This window comes from Orbicella faveolata, unplaced genomic scaffold, assembly GCF_042242905.1.
Source record: "Orbicella faveolata isolate gen_17 unplaced genomic scaffold, um_ofav_v1 contig_2, whole genome shotgun sequence".
NCBI lineage: Eukaryota > Metazoa > Cnidaria > Anthozoa > Scleractinia > Merulinidae > Orbicella > Orbicella faveolata.
Window position 1 is genome coordinate 14,933,506 of NW_028301547.1, and position 17,150 is coordinate 14,950,655.

At 40.5% G+C, this 17,150-nt stretch overlaps 2 protein-coding genes across 4 annotated transcripts in view; both read left to right on the top strand.

Moving 5' to 3' along the window:
• The first annotated feature begins 749 nt into the window (after window positions 1-749).
• LOC110047283 (large ribosomal subunit protein mL62-like) overlaps window positions 750-17,150 on the top strand; it is a 29,950-nt gene continuing 13,549 nt past the window's right edge. Inside the window, exon 1 of one of the 3 annotated variants that reach the window (XM_089289810.1) lies at window positions 750-951. In XM_089289810.1, coding sequence (XP_089145936.1) covers window positions 781-951 — 171 coding nt within the window. In that variant the 5' untranslated portion in view covers window positions 750-780. Of the gene's footprint in view, window positions 952-15,535; window positions 15,738-17,150 lie in introns of those variants that run through there. The other 2 variants (XM_089289811.1, XM_089289812.1) reach the window with 2 other exon arrangements.
• LOC110047312 (uncharacterized) lies at window positions 885-7,615 on the top strand. Its single transcript, XM_089289809.1, has 2 exons — window positions 885-951; window positions 4,615-7,615. Exon 2 carries the CDS (start codon window positions 4,903-4,905, stop codon window positions 6,304-6,306), a length of 1,404 nt encoding a protein of 467 aa, XP_089145935.1. The 5' UTR covers window positions 885-951; window positions 4,615-4,902; the 3' UTR covers window positions 6,307-7,615.

The window sequence follows — 17,150 nt, forward strand, 5'->3', positions numbered from 1 at the left end:
CACTGCTTAAGCTGAGCGTGCATTATATTTTCTACAGATGCACGACTGGAAATTACAGAGTAGAGTACGTGTATCAAAGTTGTTGTGTTGTCAAAGTAATTACCGGCCCTTCTCAGATGTAAATACGGTATTTGCACCCCCTTTTCCTCCCCTCCCCTCCCCTGCCCTCCCCGCCCCTGAAGGTAAGGCAAAAATGAAACTTTTGCTGTCTGTCTTCAGTTATTTGTAACCGGTAGAGTGAAAATATTTGCATTTGCTGTGAATAGCACAAGACGACCTTTCACTTTTATGTGATTTATTTCAGGATTACAGGAAAAGAACACAAAGTCAGAGGCAATTTTGCCGTTAGCTGTTTGCCGTAAGCATTATGCTTAATCCAATATTACGAGTTTGAGCGCGCGCAATTAATCTTTAGAGCATTTTATAACGGACTGATAGTCCACTTGCTCCTCGTGCATTGTTGAGTTATGTAATCAATTGTGAACTTTTAAGAACAGGAGTGAAGTTCATAGAGAAGTTAAACACGAGTTGCTCTACTAAATTCTCACGTGCTTACTACACTAGTTACGCAACGTTTTCGAGTAGTATTCCATGGAATATCCCTCGAGTCTCTTGTATTTTCCCGGTATGCACGCGAGCCCTTAGGCGATTGTGTATACCAAGAAAAAAAATTGAAAGTGTTGCATAATTAACGTGTTTTTTTATAGCAAGTCATAGAACCAAATCATAGAGTGGCCAACAAAATCAGTGTAGCTCAGTACGACCTCCGCGCAGCGCACGATGGGAAGATTGGGTGTATTGCCGTCGAGCATACAACGGCCTTCCTGTATTCTGATTAGCTGCTGGGATAAAAATAAAACACTCGCGCGGGTCGACAAAGTCCGCAAGGACGTGAGGTATGCTAGCGTCACTCCCTTAGTCTTAAGTTCTATGCTTCCTGGAGGAAACACGGTACGTGAGCCTCTTTTATTTGCTTTAAAAGTTTATGAGCAACGAGTTGCCTTTAAAAACGAGTTTCGCTTTTAGTTTGAACACGAAATATAGCGCTGAGGATCGGAATTTGTTTTTCAAATTCTTCTTACCGAAAGAGTGTCTAAATTCCTCCAGCCAAAACACACACCACTTGATGTAAAAAAGATATGCAGTTTTAGTCGTGAAATTGAAATTGCACGAAAAGCGAAAATTCCAGGATGAAAAAGGTTACTGGCCTGGCTCACACTGACTAGTGACATAACGACGTAACGACATTTAAGTCAGTAATGGGAACATGGACATAAAGACATGAAGAAAGATTTTTTTTTCACTATGTCTTGATATTCATGTTGTAACGTTGCTATTACGTCATCATGCCAGAATGTTCATACTGCCAACATCATGAAAACGACATCACGTTCTTATGTCATAATGTTTATTTCGTTAGTGTGAACTACTCTTAACAATTTCAAGCTGCCCTTGCATAGAAAACGCCTGATAATGGCCTTAGAATTCATTATGATTCGCGGGCTGCGCCGAGCAACACGCTCAACTCTTTGCTAAGTTATTGAGGTAGTTGAAGATTTTTAAGAACACGCGAGAAACACATAGAGGAGCCACCAAGAACAGCGGAGTGCCTCTCACGTTTTTCATAGGTGATTATACAAGCAAGCAAGATTATATAATTAAGTTGACTATTTCTTCTCTTGATAAAATGTACTAAAAATTGCGCTCATTCAAACTCGTGACTCAGGTCGCGTGCGTTGTAACTCAATTAAGTACGCGCGTGACGAAGGGCACGCCGCCTTATGGAGTAATGTAATGAACTCGAACTGAGCCGCCGAGCAATCGTAGAGCACGCAATTTCTTGAGTCTTTTATAAATACTGGAGATAGAACTGAGTGGGGACCAGTTCGATCGGTAATAATACGACCGATTAACAAAAACAAAGAGGCCATTATGGTCTCTCGCAAAAACTAACGACCTCGTACGGCCCGCGGTTGTCCGATTTCAGCTGGTTTTAAAAATCACCGTGACCATGACAGAATTGGACGACATGAAGGCTGTGAAGCCCTGTTCCCAATAAAACAAAACTATGTAACGAAATTGTTAAAAATTCTTACAAGTGTGTTTTGACGAAGATGCATAGGAAAAGGACTCTATTCAAGCACATCTGTCCAAGAAAAAGCATGCGTACTGATGACGCATATTCTCCTTAAGAAATAGTGTACCGTGTTTCTATCGAGTAATTATAAAAACACGAATGGAACCAAGTTGGGAGAACGAGAAATGCTATGGGACCACGAACCAACGGGCGAGTGTTTCGACAGCTTTTTTGAGTTCTCCCAAGTTCTCGAGTGTTTCTATAACTCGATAGAAAAACAGAGAACATATTTTCTATTTTCTTGTAGTAAATTCTGCGACGAAAAAAAGAGAACAACTTGTTTACTTAGATCAACCAACGCGTTCTAACGTCAATATGTCTGTAGCCGATATAACGCGCCCTCTGACTGGCCATTTTTTAGGTAAGATTCTTCTTTACTGCCCACTGCTACGAGGAGTTATTGTTAATGCCCTGTTAAAAATAGGGTTCGGATAAGAAAACATTGGGAAATACAATTGATTACAAAAAGATGCGAAAGTAAACTAAGACGTTCCGAAGTCATCTTGACTCCAATATCATCATGCAAGTAGAGAAAAGAAAACAACGGTCGAGATGTTAATTTACAGATTGAAAGGTGGAAAAATTCACGAAAGAAAAAGGCAAAACTCAATACACAGGCGGACTCAATTCGTTCGAAAGTATTAATCTGAGGTTACTACGCACATAAGAACTCTTAGCCCATGCTACTCTTTAATACATCTTACACCTTTCACACTATACATTAACTTCTTTCCTTTTCACTGCTTGATAAAGGAGTCACGATGACTTCGAAACGTCGTAGTTCACTTTCGCTTCTTTTTGGAATCAATTATAAATAGAGTGAAAGATAATTCAAGACGGTTGCATCTTTTTATCAAATCCACAACTCGGTTGCAGACGCTATAGGCCTGGTACCCACTCCCTGCCCCTTTCATTCCTGCTCTCTACCCCCCCCCCCCCTCCCACCTCACTGGTACCCACTCCCCGCCCCTTTCATCCCAGCCCTCCCTTCCCCTCTCCTCGAGGCCGTTGGTTGCATAGAATCGTTGATAAAATTTTATCCTCTCGAGTTAAAAACCACAACAGAAAACATAGTTAGGACTAGCAACTAAACGTAAACAGGGCTGAGACCACATCACATCCAAACACACATCAAGAGGTCCGCAGGAAAATTACAGACTTATTTATGGAAACTCGGGTGGTGTGGATAATAAACAACTGCAGGATCGAGGGAGAATGTGTATATGATAAAAGACCTAACGTCGACTAGAAAGGGGCATGACAGTTTGGATTGGTTTTTGTGCAACCGTTATTTTAGATTACAGTTGTCTTGTGTCAACGGCGGCAATTTGTCCCCGTCATCAACCGCAACTTGAAATAAACTAAGCATTTCCGGCTTAGGCAACCACAATATAAACCGCAAGAACGTTTCTACTGAAAGAAGCCGAATGTTACTCCTGACACTCAAGGTATATATTTTTTTAAAAGCTATTGAAGCATGGCGACGCAATTTATCAAATCACGTTTAATATGAAAGATTTTGAAAGACGAACTGGTCTGTACATGTTATTGCAATCATTATACATCTCCTCTTCTTAAATCACGTGTCGACAGGAGGTTAGCAACCTCTATTTAGATCTGTTAGCAACTTTCCGGCACAATGGTCGACTTCGTAGAAGTGTCAGGGTTCGTACTTCTGTCACTTGCAAAATGTAAACTGACATAACGTATTTAACTTTCCCCACGGCGATAGGACACGCTTATTAACCAACGGATTCTAGCAAAACACAAACAAATGGTTCTTAAAACTGTTGTGCCCTGCGGTTTTATTGGCTCATGGTAATTGTTTACTGAACAATAGCCGTTTGGCACCCTATATTTTTGTTGCATAAACCAATTAGCATGAATAAACTAGCGTGAAGTTTATGTATCTCACTTTGAAGTTGTTGCAAACAAATTGCCACTTCAACGTTAGATAACCAGCTTAGAGACGAGAGGGGAATTGACCTACACGTTTATATGGATGTTTCTGACAGCAGAAACGCTGAAAATAACCACAGATTTTGATCTTATGACGTTTGAACAACAGGACGTCTGTTATCTGTTTCATGCTGTTTCAATCTGGCTCACTGTCATATTTTTTCTTTGTGTTGGTTTTAGCACGTTCTCAACGCGAATTTCAACCATTATTTCCGTCACCGATTTTTGTTGCGCACAATTTTTTTTCCGTAATGGTATAAATATTCTGTTCATGTAGAATATTATTTACGGTTGGACACTGTCCGTCTAGAAGCACCTTCTACTGACCCAACTCTTATCCTCCCGAGATGAAAATAGTCGAAATGCAATCGCAGATCTCAAAAGCGCTAATTGTTCAAAAAATCAGTAGCATTCTTACGGTCAAGGGTAGCGATTAATCCGGGCGATTAATTAAGCATGCTTTTTCTTCTGGCTTGTAAGTAAGCTGAATTAAAAGTATTCTCATCTAATCCTACCAGAGATGTCTAACAATGGAAATCACTTCTAACAATAGCCTGTCAAAGGTGGGAGTAACGGAAAACAGAAATAAAGGTATTTACGCCGGCAGAATGCTTTATTAATTGCTAACCCTGGCGACCTTGTGGTTTACGTGCGTCTAGAAAACAATTTGACTGGCTTAGCGTGCAAGCGTCACGTTTTTAAACCTACAGAAATCCAGTGCAGTATTTGTAGTTAACGTCAAACGACTACAGAAGTTAGATCGGTGAAGTGATCTGCTACAGCAAACTGGAACGAGCTGACAGAAAATGCCAAACAATCTTAAAACGTTGAATACGTTCTCCGAGCTATTCAACGAAGGCGTTGTACATCGAAGCATTCCTCCATGTTCGGCAAGTTTATTTACCACACCAAACCCCACAGTTAACGGATTCTGTGAAAGCTCTCCCTCCGATATTTGCGACAGAATGCTCAAGAGTATAAGAGCTCACAGTGGCGCATTGGATTTTAAAGCTTTAAGCACACCTCAGTCTATTCAAGACGATAACATGACTTCGCCAGACGCTCGACTTCGCTGCAATCATTTTCCTGAAGAAACTGTTCGCGAAAACAAGGAAAAAGGTGCGAGAAATGAAGACATTTCTTGGACAGAAATCGACATAAACAGCTTCCTGAGATCTCAATCAAATTTGCCTCTATCGACGCCATATGTGGGTTTGAGAAATCGTTTAAATGGACAAAATGGTATTTTTGGGATGCAAAATATTACTGTCGTCCACGACAAATCTCGTACTGGTGAACCAGCGACAGAATGGAACAGAATACAAAACGTGCCCGCTAGCAAGAGAACATCGCCTCAGAAGGATAAACAACCACAGGTTGAACGATTGTTTAGTATTGGAGACAAAGGCGAGGAGCTCAATGAATTTGACGAGCCTGTGGGAGTCACTTTCAACCCAGATGGAGACATCATTGTCGCAGATTACAACAACGACAGATTACAAGTGTTTTCCAACGACGGAAACTTTATACGCGTGCACGATCATTATTCCAGGGAAAGCGGCAAGCGGTTCCCTTTCATTTCTCCCACTGGCGTTGCTTGTGATGCTTCCGGGAACATTACAGTGGTTGAAAAAGGAAAAAACCGGGTTGTAGTTCTCTCGCCAGCTGGGACAATTCTGCACGCTTTTGGTCGACATGGCAGAGAACAAGGCCAATTCAGGGGTCCCCACGGGGTTTCTGTAGACGCTCGAAGCCGTATCATCGTCACCGATACCATAAATTGCCGCGTTCAGGTTTTCGACCACGAAGGAAACTACCTCTTTATGTTTGGCAATCAAGGACCTGGGAAACTGAACTACCCCTGTTTCGCAATATTTCATGAGGGCCGATTCTACGTTGCTGATACCGACAATGACTGTGTAAAAGTCTTCGACACCCGTGGGACGTTTCTGAGAACTTTTGGAGACAATTTCAGCGCACCATCTGGAATTGCGGTTTACAAGAATAAATATCTACTCGTTTGTGATTATAGCAATGACTGTGTGAAGGTTTTTTCTCTCGAGGGACGGATGTTGACCAAATTTGGCACAAGAGGGGAGGGAAAGGACCAGTTTTTCGGGCCAGAAGCAGTGGCAGTGACTCGACAAGGAAAGATTGCTGTGAGCGATAAACTCAACTGTAGAATTCAAATATTTGATATACGTATTTAGTCGATATCAAGATCTATATTGACAATTATAAGACATTGAAAGATATCTATCTATTCTATATGCGACGATACAATTATGTGTATTTTTTAATTTCTTCTAAGCTAATATGAACTTGAAACCCTCGGCTAAGAGAGAGAAACTCTGACTATAGAATCTTGATAAGGAGACCGTTTTGTCAATAGCAGTCAATAGCAGTCAATAGTCTTCATTTGTTGTCGAGAACGTCAAAACTGATTACCGGGAGTGAAACTAAAAAACTCATTAATTCTGCGTAAATTTGCATGCTATAATAGCGAATCCTTTGTTAAATTAGGCACTTTGAATAAGTTGCCCCAGCGTGAAATTGTTGATCGAGCTTTAAGTCTCCCCAGTGTAGTTTAACGGTCGTTCAAATTTCAATAGCTGAGTTAGTCCTCCCCCCCCCCCCCCCCCAAACTCCAAGTATCATCTGCAAACTCTAAATAAGCTTAGCGTTTTAACTTGACGAGCTAATCTCCAGATCTAATGATTTACAAGGCCTGGTTTCCTTTTGCTAATTCCTCGCCTAAGGTTACAGAACTGTCCAGGGGTACTTAAGAAGTTTGAGAGGAGTTTCGAAAGAAAAGCCTTTCGTTTTACACATTCTTTTTCAATCCAAGGGAAACAAACTAACATAGAGCAAAAGGCTCGGGAAATCATTCTTTTAAGCTAAATTAATCGGCTTGAAACATGCTTCAAGTTGATGCAATTATTGTAGTCTTGGGTCGCTTCAGATCCATCTCAATCCTATAATTGAAGTTTAATAATTTGAAGACTTTGTAGACGACTTTAGAATAAAACTTTGTATGCATTTCTCAGTTGGCAAACTTTCTCGTGTTTATCAATTTCTCTTTGCAAGTTTGCATGGGTTTCAGAGAAAGCCACGTACAATGTGTGAAGCGCATTCTATTTTTAGCCCCAAAACTGCGTTGCATTATTTTAAGTCTATATCTAGTACCATTATAGTCCGGGTGCCCACGCTGGGAAAGGGGGTTAAAAAATGATTTCGTTTACTCGACGAGCTGGCAGACTTTGACTCACCCAGCAGTGTTCTTTAGACCTTAGGGAATAATAATGGGGTGGCAGTGGAGTTGACCAAGTGGGCCATGGTAATTATAATTTACATTTTATTTGTTCACGCAATCTTAAATGTCTTTTTGGCGAGGGCATTTTACAGTTGTTCTTATTTTTGTATTAAGTTTCTTTCACTTAGCAATTAAAAACTATTGAGAAAAATATCACAATTCAGACAGAAGATACAAGGCGTTTTACATCCAAAATAAAATAAAAATCTAATTATTGAAACTTAAGTTGCCTGTAGCATTGAGAAGTCGCGTCTGTAAACTTAAAAACAGGCTCATAAGTTATCTACGTCTATCAAAAGGAAAAATAAAAGTTTACTCTGCTAGATGGTCACTGCACCCATTTAGTAATCACTTGACCTGTGCTTTTCTCTTTCGTGAACGTGAGGGGTAGCTCATTGTGCCCCTGCCCACGTATCCTCAAAAGTATTAACTTAATAAAGTATGTTTAATTCTTCTGAGCAGTCTCTATACAACTAGTGGTACAAAATTACCCCCGACCCCACATTGGCGTTGCAGAAAACTGCCCGCTCTAGAGTTTCCACTGCCACCCTAGCATTAACTACCAAGTTCCAAGGAACAATTCTAGTAAAGATAAAATTTGCCAGCTCTCCAAATAAACGGGACGACCATAGTTGGTCACGAGCACCCGGATTATTAATAAATGTATGATAGACTGATTCTTATCATCTTTCAAAGCATTGAATTGTATTCTTTTGTCGAATTTCGCGCCGCAATTAGCCATCTTAAGCCTGATACACACAACTGATTTACGACGCTCAACACGTGATATGGTTAACATACAACAAGAAGAGTTATAACAGCGAAGAACCGAAACTCAACTATCTGGCTTTCGTCGCAGTTAATATTGAGTAAATCCAAAAGTTTTTGAATCAATTCTTTGGCGAGTTGTGAGAAGAAAAGACAAAACTTTCTGTAACTGTCACTGATTTCACTTCCTATTTGCCCTATAGAACGAAAAGACAAAAACTGATTAAACACTCTTTCTATAGATCGATTTAGCTCTCTGTTCATAGAGACAGATGGAGACATATGCGCCTTAGATTACAGTAGTTGCAGTCAATCCTATTTTGAATTTCTTTTGCCAGTTCTTAAACTTGGCACTCGTATTTTTTATAACATTTTTGCTCTTATTCTGGAAGTCGGGGAGCTTTTCCACGCCGGGTATTGTCACGTAGTGAGCTGAGCATTGCACAGACAGTCTGCGATTGGCTTCCATCGCAATATGAGCTTCTTGGAAAGCCATCTTCGCCGCCCTGGCAGCAGAAGTATACTTGAGCTTAGCGATCTCTTTCATTCGCGTCTCTCGCCCGCCAGGCGCGCTCTCGGGATTGTCGGTTTTGCACGCTTTCACGATCTCAAGTTTATTTGGTATTAACGTATTCACGTTTTCTTGGTACCTTGCCAAGGAACCGCGTCTATTAGCGGTCTTAGCATCAACTTTGATGACGTCAGACACTAGAGAAGCCCTCCTTCGCTCTGGTTTGTGTTTACTCGGTGACACGGCAACCGTTATAACGTCTGTGACCAATGAACTTCGGCGCCTTGATTTTTGTCGGTTAAAAGCTTCTTCAGGGATCGCTTTCCTTCCCCCTTCAGTTTTGTGCATAGACTTTGACTTTATTTCCTTTTGAGCCAGAGACCGCAGTAAGTCATCGCGCAGGCTCGCACGACAACTCTTATCGTGGATTTCATAACCGGAAATAGTATGACGTCGACCCTGATTGGTCTGTTTCGTGACATAAGTGGGTGCTGCGAATGTGAAGCAAGTGACCATTCCTCTGTTGGACTTTTCGCCGATTTTGGCGTGTACTTGTTTTACGTCCACAGGGTATGTTTCCTCTTCTGAAAAACACAAAGGAAAGAAAGGAAAAAGATGGGCGTGATGCTTTTCATGGCTCATAATAATAATAATAATAATAACAATAATAATACTAATACTAATACTAATACTAATACTAATACTAATACTAATACTAATACTAATACTAATACTAATACTAATACTAATACTAATACTAATACTAATACTAATACTAATACTAATACTAATACTAATACTAATAGAAAGACTTTCATCAAATCCGAAGTCAAACCAAAACTAACCGTAGCTCACTCACACACCTTTTCCCGCGCTTCGCGTCAGCCTCATGCATTTACCTCGAGTTTTGATTGGTTCACTGGATTGTCTATGACATTTGTGATTGGCCAGGGTGATAAGTTGAAAGTAACTGACAAATTGAAAAAAACTTCAATAAAAACTACTTCAGTTGGTCGTAAAACCACTGGGACCCGGTGATCCCTAGTTAAAGCTGAGCTCTGAGCTCTGGTTTACATGGGGTATCAGTCTGTAAACTATGGCAAGACAGAAGGGAAGTTACATTTCGTCATTTCAACGTATATTAGCAACAGTTTCAATGAAGACAATTTCAAGCCAACAGAGAAGTAGCCTAGTAAACTGACTTTTAGAAGCTCATTTCCTTGAGTTATTAGAAAACGTTTGCTTACCAAATTCATCTGTCTCTTGAGGGGCACATTCTGAAGGCTTACGCACGAGGACCGGGTTGAGATGTTCCTCAAGATAACTCAATTCGGGATTATCCTTGATGGCCTTTATGCACCAGGGGCTCCGAAAGACTTGCTCCGCCGAAGCCCGCTCATCTTGGTTCGTATTGAGCATCCAACGAACCAGGTCCCGATATTCTGTTATAGAAAGAGTCAAGATGCTGTGTTGTCTTCATTAATATAGACAAAAATGTGAATTCATATTCCAGAACAATACATTACCTAGCTATACCACTGGGGATATGTAAGTTGCAAAGTCTCATGCACCAGGAGCCATAATCGGGGACGGAGACCGTAAGCGCGCGCCATTTCTCGTATTGGGGTTGTCCCCATGATATGGGACAATAATTCTATTTTTAGAACAAATTGCGCCATCGCCTGAGGCACACGCGTGTACATGCTGCGAGGATTTTTGCGGATCTCGCGCGGGGGAAATGGCGCCCGAGATTCCCGAAATTTGTCATGTTTTTGGCCCACAACTCAACGCGTTTACGTCTGTTGGAATTTTTCTTAAGTATTTTCGTCGTAAGCTGCTCCAGTTTGAGTGAGGTAAGACAGTGTCGAATTTAGGTATGTTCCGCTTTAAGCTTATATATGTCGCCGACCAGGTTGTGTTCCGACGGATGCTTCTTTTACATGAGCTGTACATTACTCCACTTAAAATTTCACATATGTTGAAGATTAACAGCTTTTCCATTACACAGCGAAAAACTAGCTGGATATATTTAGATATAGCAGAGCTTCAGGACTTCATAGTTTCCTAGCTCCTCTTGCCACACGCTTGCGAGGAATTTGCTAGTCTATCGCGATTGAAAAGTAAAACAAAATAATTGCTAGTTTGGTCAGTTTGAGTTTCGCATGAATTGTAAGCAACGCTTGATGTTTCATCAAGGCCCAATAACTTTACGTCCGTAGAAACTGCTCAGTTTTATTCGTGTAAAAATCCAGTAAATTCTCTGTTGTCGATGAATGAGAGCGCCCGCCGATGCGTGTTTTGTACAGTCAGTAAACATGACAAATTGTACTTCCGCCGCACTTTCGTGTGAAAGCTACATCGAACTCAAACAATAACTCTATATTTGTTAAATATGTTTAAGATTGATAAATGTTTGAGAACATATTAAAAGCTAAGGTGAAAATATGTGAATAAAGCAGAAATAATCAGCAAAGTTACGATGACGCTTTCTTTAATCAACTTCGAATAACGATTTCGATTTTGTTGATCGAGTTATCAAAAGTCCTTGTCTATTTTCATTTTCGCAGTGTAAAACTTCACTATGCTTATGTTGAAGAAACACACATGATGTTAGTAGCCTTTTTTGCGTTCATGAAATTTGTTGCAGCATCTCAGCACAAAAGATAAAGAAAGAAATCTTTGTCAAGATTTGTTGACAATTGAAAACACCGACTCGGACTTGAACGTGCACGAGCTGCACTATGCAAATGAGCTGTACGCGTCAGACTTTCCCTTCAAAAACTCTTGCAAACTCACCAAACAAGCACAAACAATAAGAAACCATCAAAACAGGTTTTGGTTATGATTAACCATTGTCTGAGAAACTCACAAATTAACTCGATACCAGAGTAGAGAGTTTTCTTGCTATATTCTTAAGTCAGAACAAACGCAAAAACATACGCGTAAGCTTACAACTAGCGCAAGCAGATCTTATTATTCATTCCCAGCGCGAGATTGAATTCTTGTTTTCGACCCTGAAAAACCCACGTTTTCTGTTAGCTCAGAGCATAAAACTACATATAAGCGCCCTGGTTCGTATTCCCTGCCTTATTCCCTGCCATCGCTGTGAAAAATACGCAAGATAATCTCTCAAGGTCTCTCAACTCTAACCATTTGATCACGCAATGTGACAACATCCCCGCGAGAGCCCCCGACATGTGCGTGGATCCGCGCGGATATATGACGTCAGGATGGCGCAATTTGTTCTAAAAATAGAAAAATTGTCCCATATCATAGGTGCGCGCAGATCCCAAGGCTTACGGTCTCCGTCCCCGATTATGGCTCCTGCATGCACTAAACTAACATGAAAATAAATATTTTGTTGGACCAAAATGTATCAGAAACAACACAAAGCGAGTTCAAATTTGCCGATTTTAACTTTTTGCCCCCTCAAATTTACACTGCAATATGAAACAAACAATGCAGCCATCGTGAATAAGATCTATTTCTGGTAAAGGAAAGGAAGGCGACAGGGATAGCCTTCGAAACATTTTACTGAAAAACGTTAAGAAAACGCTGCTTTATCTATCAATCGTGACATTCAAACATTTAGTAATATACCTTTACTGACTCTTTTTGAGAATTTGATCTTGTTTGTAAAGTCTTCGTTAGTTAACGCTCGCATATCTTTTTCACTAAATGGAAGCCTTGCGCACCCCATCGCGTACAGAACTACACCCATGCTCCACACGTCCGCTTTCTTGCCGTCGTATGGCTCTCCTCGAAGGATCTGGGGACAACAGTAAGCGTACGAGCCGCAGAAGGTTTCTAATAGGCGATTCTTAATAGTGCTGACGGCGAACCCGAAGTCTATAATTGAAGAAAAAGATGTGATTAGGAAAAACAATTTAATGATTCCATGTCCTCATTATCAAGTCTAAAGTATATGATAGAATTGATTAGGAAAATAGTGTGGAAATATTTGGAACTGAAGTGTTATAAAATTAGTCAATAGGAATGTTACGTAAAGAATTTGGCGCGAAAGGAATCGATTTATACTACCAATGATATTTGAAAATTCTCTCAAAATTGCACGCCCCTTCAGGTGAGTGCAATTTGAAAGAATTTTTAAATCATGATGTGTTTGAGGAAAAAACGAACGTGCCTCTATTAATTTGCAAATACGAAGCATTGAAATGGAAATAATGAGAAGCTTTACTGAAGGTTTCACACTAAAATTTGCCTGCACGGATTGCTTTACCTGGGTTTATTTGTAGCTATGGCAAGAGATTTTCACTTAAAACTCTCCGGTGAATTACCTGTGACTTTCAACTTGTCATCTCCACCAATGAGGATGTTCTCACATTTTAGGTCCCTATGTACCACGTGCTCTTTATGGCAATAAGTCATGGCAGCGGCTAGCTGACAAAACAACATGCGCACCTCGTCCTCGCTCAGCATGGATCTGCTATTTATGTATTCTAGCAAGTCTCCTTTAGTAGCTAATTGCAGGATAAGGAAGACTTTGGTTGAAGTTTCCACAACTTCGTATAGCTTGATCTGCGTGAACAAAAAGTATAATTATATAAAACTCTACACATTTTTAACGCGTATTTCTGCGGTTGGTCACATTTGTAACAACGAACCAGCTTTATGGATCACAATATCATATTAGTACAGTGGAACCTCTATTTAACGAAGTCCTCGATATAACGAACGATATTCTATGTCCCGGCCAAAGTTACAGTAAAATGTATGGAATAGAACCTCGATATAACGAACCTCGATATATATAACGAATTCTTCGATATAACGAACATAATTCAGAAGCCCAAACGTAAAATCTACCTCGATATAACGAATTACAAGGTCAACATCCCGGGTCAACATGCGACAGAAGATAAACGCTGAACAGATCAACAGTCAACAAATCCTTGTAATCCTTATGGTAAAGACACAGCAACCTTTCAGTCAACGGCTTATTATCTGTCATAGATATTGGCACTATAGTATTTCGACATCAATTAACTTCTGCTCTATCTTCTTTGAAATCCGGAAATGTTGGGTAGTGCAACATAACAACACTAAAGCCCATTTCCTTGTTTACATAGACAATTTTCTGTATAACCTCTATGTAGCAACATTTTTAAATAGCTACTCTGAAAGTGTCGTTCTTTTGTAAACAAAAGCTGCGCGTCTCCTCAAAAGTGAAAATAATTGATATTGAAAGCCACCATACTTAATGAATTGCATCTCAAAACGCGGCACTTCTGGGTGACGAAAATTGCATTGAATTGCGTGACAGAAGTCACCTGTGTTACAAATCAATCATTAACTATGACCTCGATATAACGAACATTTTGGTCGTTTCCCCTCAAATTCGTTATATCGAGGTTTTGCGATATAACGAACCCTCGATTTAACAAACAAATTTGGCCGGTCCCCAGCGACTTCGTTAAATCGAGGTTCCACTGTAGCTCTTCTCAGTTGGCACAGAAAACAGCAGAAAGCAGAGAAAGCATACAAGGTCAACCTCTATATAGAACGCGCGGGAAAAGGAGAGTTAATTTTCAGGGACTGGCCAGGACAGTAAGGCACTCGCACGACTAAATCAAAGTAATCAGTCTCATCAACCAATCAGGACTTGACTTGTACGCACGTTTTCCCGCGTTTGGCACCGATTGTGCGTTTCTGCTTTGCCGGTTCTGATTGGCTGTTCGCGTTGGTTGTGACTGGCCAGATGAGATTACTGTAGTTCGTGCTTTTATTTCAGTAATAAGAAAAACGCTCAATTTTCTGGGTAAATTGTACTTTCTGCGCGAATCATCTCCCGCTCGTCAAGAAACGATGATAACTATATTTAGAAGTTATTCGATTTGTACCTCTGTTCTCCGAACGTGACCAAGTTGAAACGTCAACAGGATTCTCAATGATTTGTGTCATGAGTTTTCTCGGTTATCTAATGACGATCAATTAATAAAAACTCACTTACCACGTTTGGATGATTTAACCGATGCATCAGGTGTACTTCTCGGGGCAAAAACTTTTTCAGGAAGTCCTTAGGAGCTCGTCTTTTGTTGATGACTTTGACAGCCACTTGACAGTTGTGTTTTTTAGAATCGGCCAGCTTAACTTTAGCGTAAGCGCCTTCTCCGAGAGTTTTAATTAAGGTGTAGCCATGTTTCTCGATGATGGACAACTGCTGCTCTTTCCTGGGAACCCAGGAATCATTCTTTTTTACCAGGCTGATGTTGGATTTTAACATCGTGATCGCTTTGTCAATAGCATTGAAAATACAGCTACTTTCTCCCTACTAGTTTTCCTCTGTTCCAGTCATGTCACCATGTTCTGAAAGGTCCGAACCTTTCGGCTCTATTTAGGCGCGAGCATCTTCGAAAAGCAAGCTGATTGATGTTAACGAGATGATGCCATCAATTTATTATGACGTCATCTAATAGACATTGCTGTTTCTAATAGACAGCTTGTTTTACTTATCGCTCCGCAATCGTTCTGAATGTCTCAGACGAAGTGATGTAATAACATGAAGGTTTCTTATTTTCTTGGATGAGACAGTATAATTATAAAACACATACACAAGCAGTCACGTGATGCCCATACCCCAGATATTTTTCACTTGACTAGCTAGCCAGCCAAACTGAATTCTACCGATAAAAAGACTAATTTCCCATGTTTTTTTATTATTCAAAAAGTCCACATTAATGATTGAAAAACGATAGATCATCGATTGTAAAGCTCCTTGCAATAGCCGAACGCGCAGCAGTATAAAATCGAACCTGTCGAAAATTTGAAAGCGCTTCGATAGCGATACGAGACGCGCAGGAGCGTGACTAGCGTGACGCATAAACCTCGTGCGTGTTGTAAACGTGAAGAGCCCAGTGACTGCTGGGTAAATTTAATGGCGGCCTGAAATGTTGCGTTGCCTTCAACGCACATATTCCCCCGTTTTTCTGTCGCATGGTTTGTTAGAAAGAAGACTAAACGTTCTTAAAGTTCTGTATCTTCGGACCTCTTCTCTGGACCTGAGGAGCCTAAAAAGAGGAGACAGTAAGGTAATGAAGATGTCTTTAATCTGTCTAATGTCTGTGGTGACAACTTTCAGTTGACCCAGGCCCTCGGAAAGATTTTCAGTATAGATATTTGTATTTTAATTTAGATATCTTTTTTTGATTCTTTGCTTTTAGCATTCGCTGTTATGCAAAGATATGAAATGGTAATTTTTTTCTCGTGGAAATAATTACAAAATTATATAGCTACTTCCAGTGTTAGTTGAAGTGGGCCATTATTGCATTATGGCTAGCTCCATGAGCGGGCAAGATGAATCAAATCCTGCGCTGTGATTGGCTACCTGAGCGGGCAAGATGGAGCTATCTTGCCCGCTCGGGACTACCCGCGGTGTCCTGCAAGAAAAATTTCCCCGAAAGCCATGTAATAAATCCTTTATTGACCAAGCTTGTTCGGTCAAGATGGCTGGATATTGGCCTCGTTCATTTTTTGCGAGTTTATGGACCTTGACTCCGTCTCGGTCCATAAACACGCAAAAAAAGAACTTGGCCAATATCCAGCCATCTTGACCTCACACTTGGTCAATAACCCATACATATGGTCCCGATATGGTCCACATGACATTTTAAATTGGATCATTTCGAAAATTAAATGATCTGGGTCAAACTATGATATCGAAACTTATAGCCAGAAAAAAATAATGTCTGTGGTTGAATTCTCTTCCTAGGTATTTAACAGTGTTTTACTGTTCCCCTTCAAAACAAAAACCCAACAAAAAGGGAAAAAAAATGACTAAGGCAATTGCCTTGGTTTGCTTCATACTGTCCATGGTCCTGGTTTTGATTCTTTTATTTAAATGAAAAGTCATGAATATGGCAGGTGGTACAGCAAATTGCACTCTTCCCTGTCCTATCCAGTGTGTTTCACTAGTTCCTGTGATGTCAATACCTCTACTGGTGATTTCTTTCCCAGCCTGTGCAATGTTTCCACTTCTGTACATTGTTCTTACATTCCAGTTTCCAGTCTTCATGACTTTTCTTGGGTGTGGCAGTGGCCTATTTGACTCAAGGGCATCCTCTCGACTTTTGGTCCTCATGCATCATGATCTGTCCATTGAAGAGAGTGGTAGCCATGTTGTACTCAAGACTCGAATCAGCTCTGTTTATGGTTTCTTTCATGTTTTTCTTTTACGGGAGAGGGTTATCAGATATCAGCTATACCTCCAACCTGGAAGGTCTGGGTTCTTCCATTAGGGTTTCCTTCCCTTAGATGACTGCAGTGTCATTGCTAATGAACTCCATCTACCCAGGTTGGAAATCAGAGTTTCTCTTTTGTATGTGATTTACTGTCTCACCGACTGGCTGTCAGGGCATTTGAGGTAGCCCTAATTTGCCCAGGGGGAGGCTCTTTTGTGAGCCTGCGAGCCCAAGCCTCGAGCCGCGAATTTCTTTTTGTGAGCC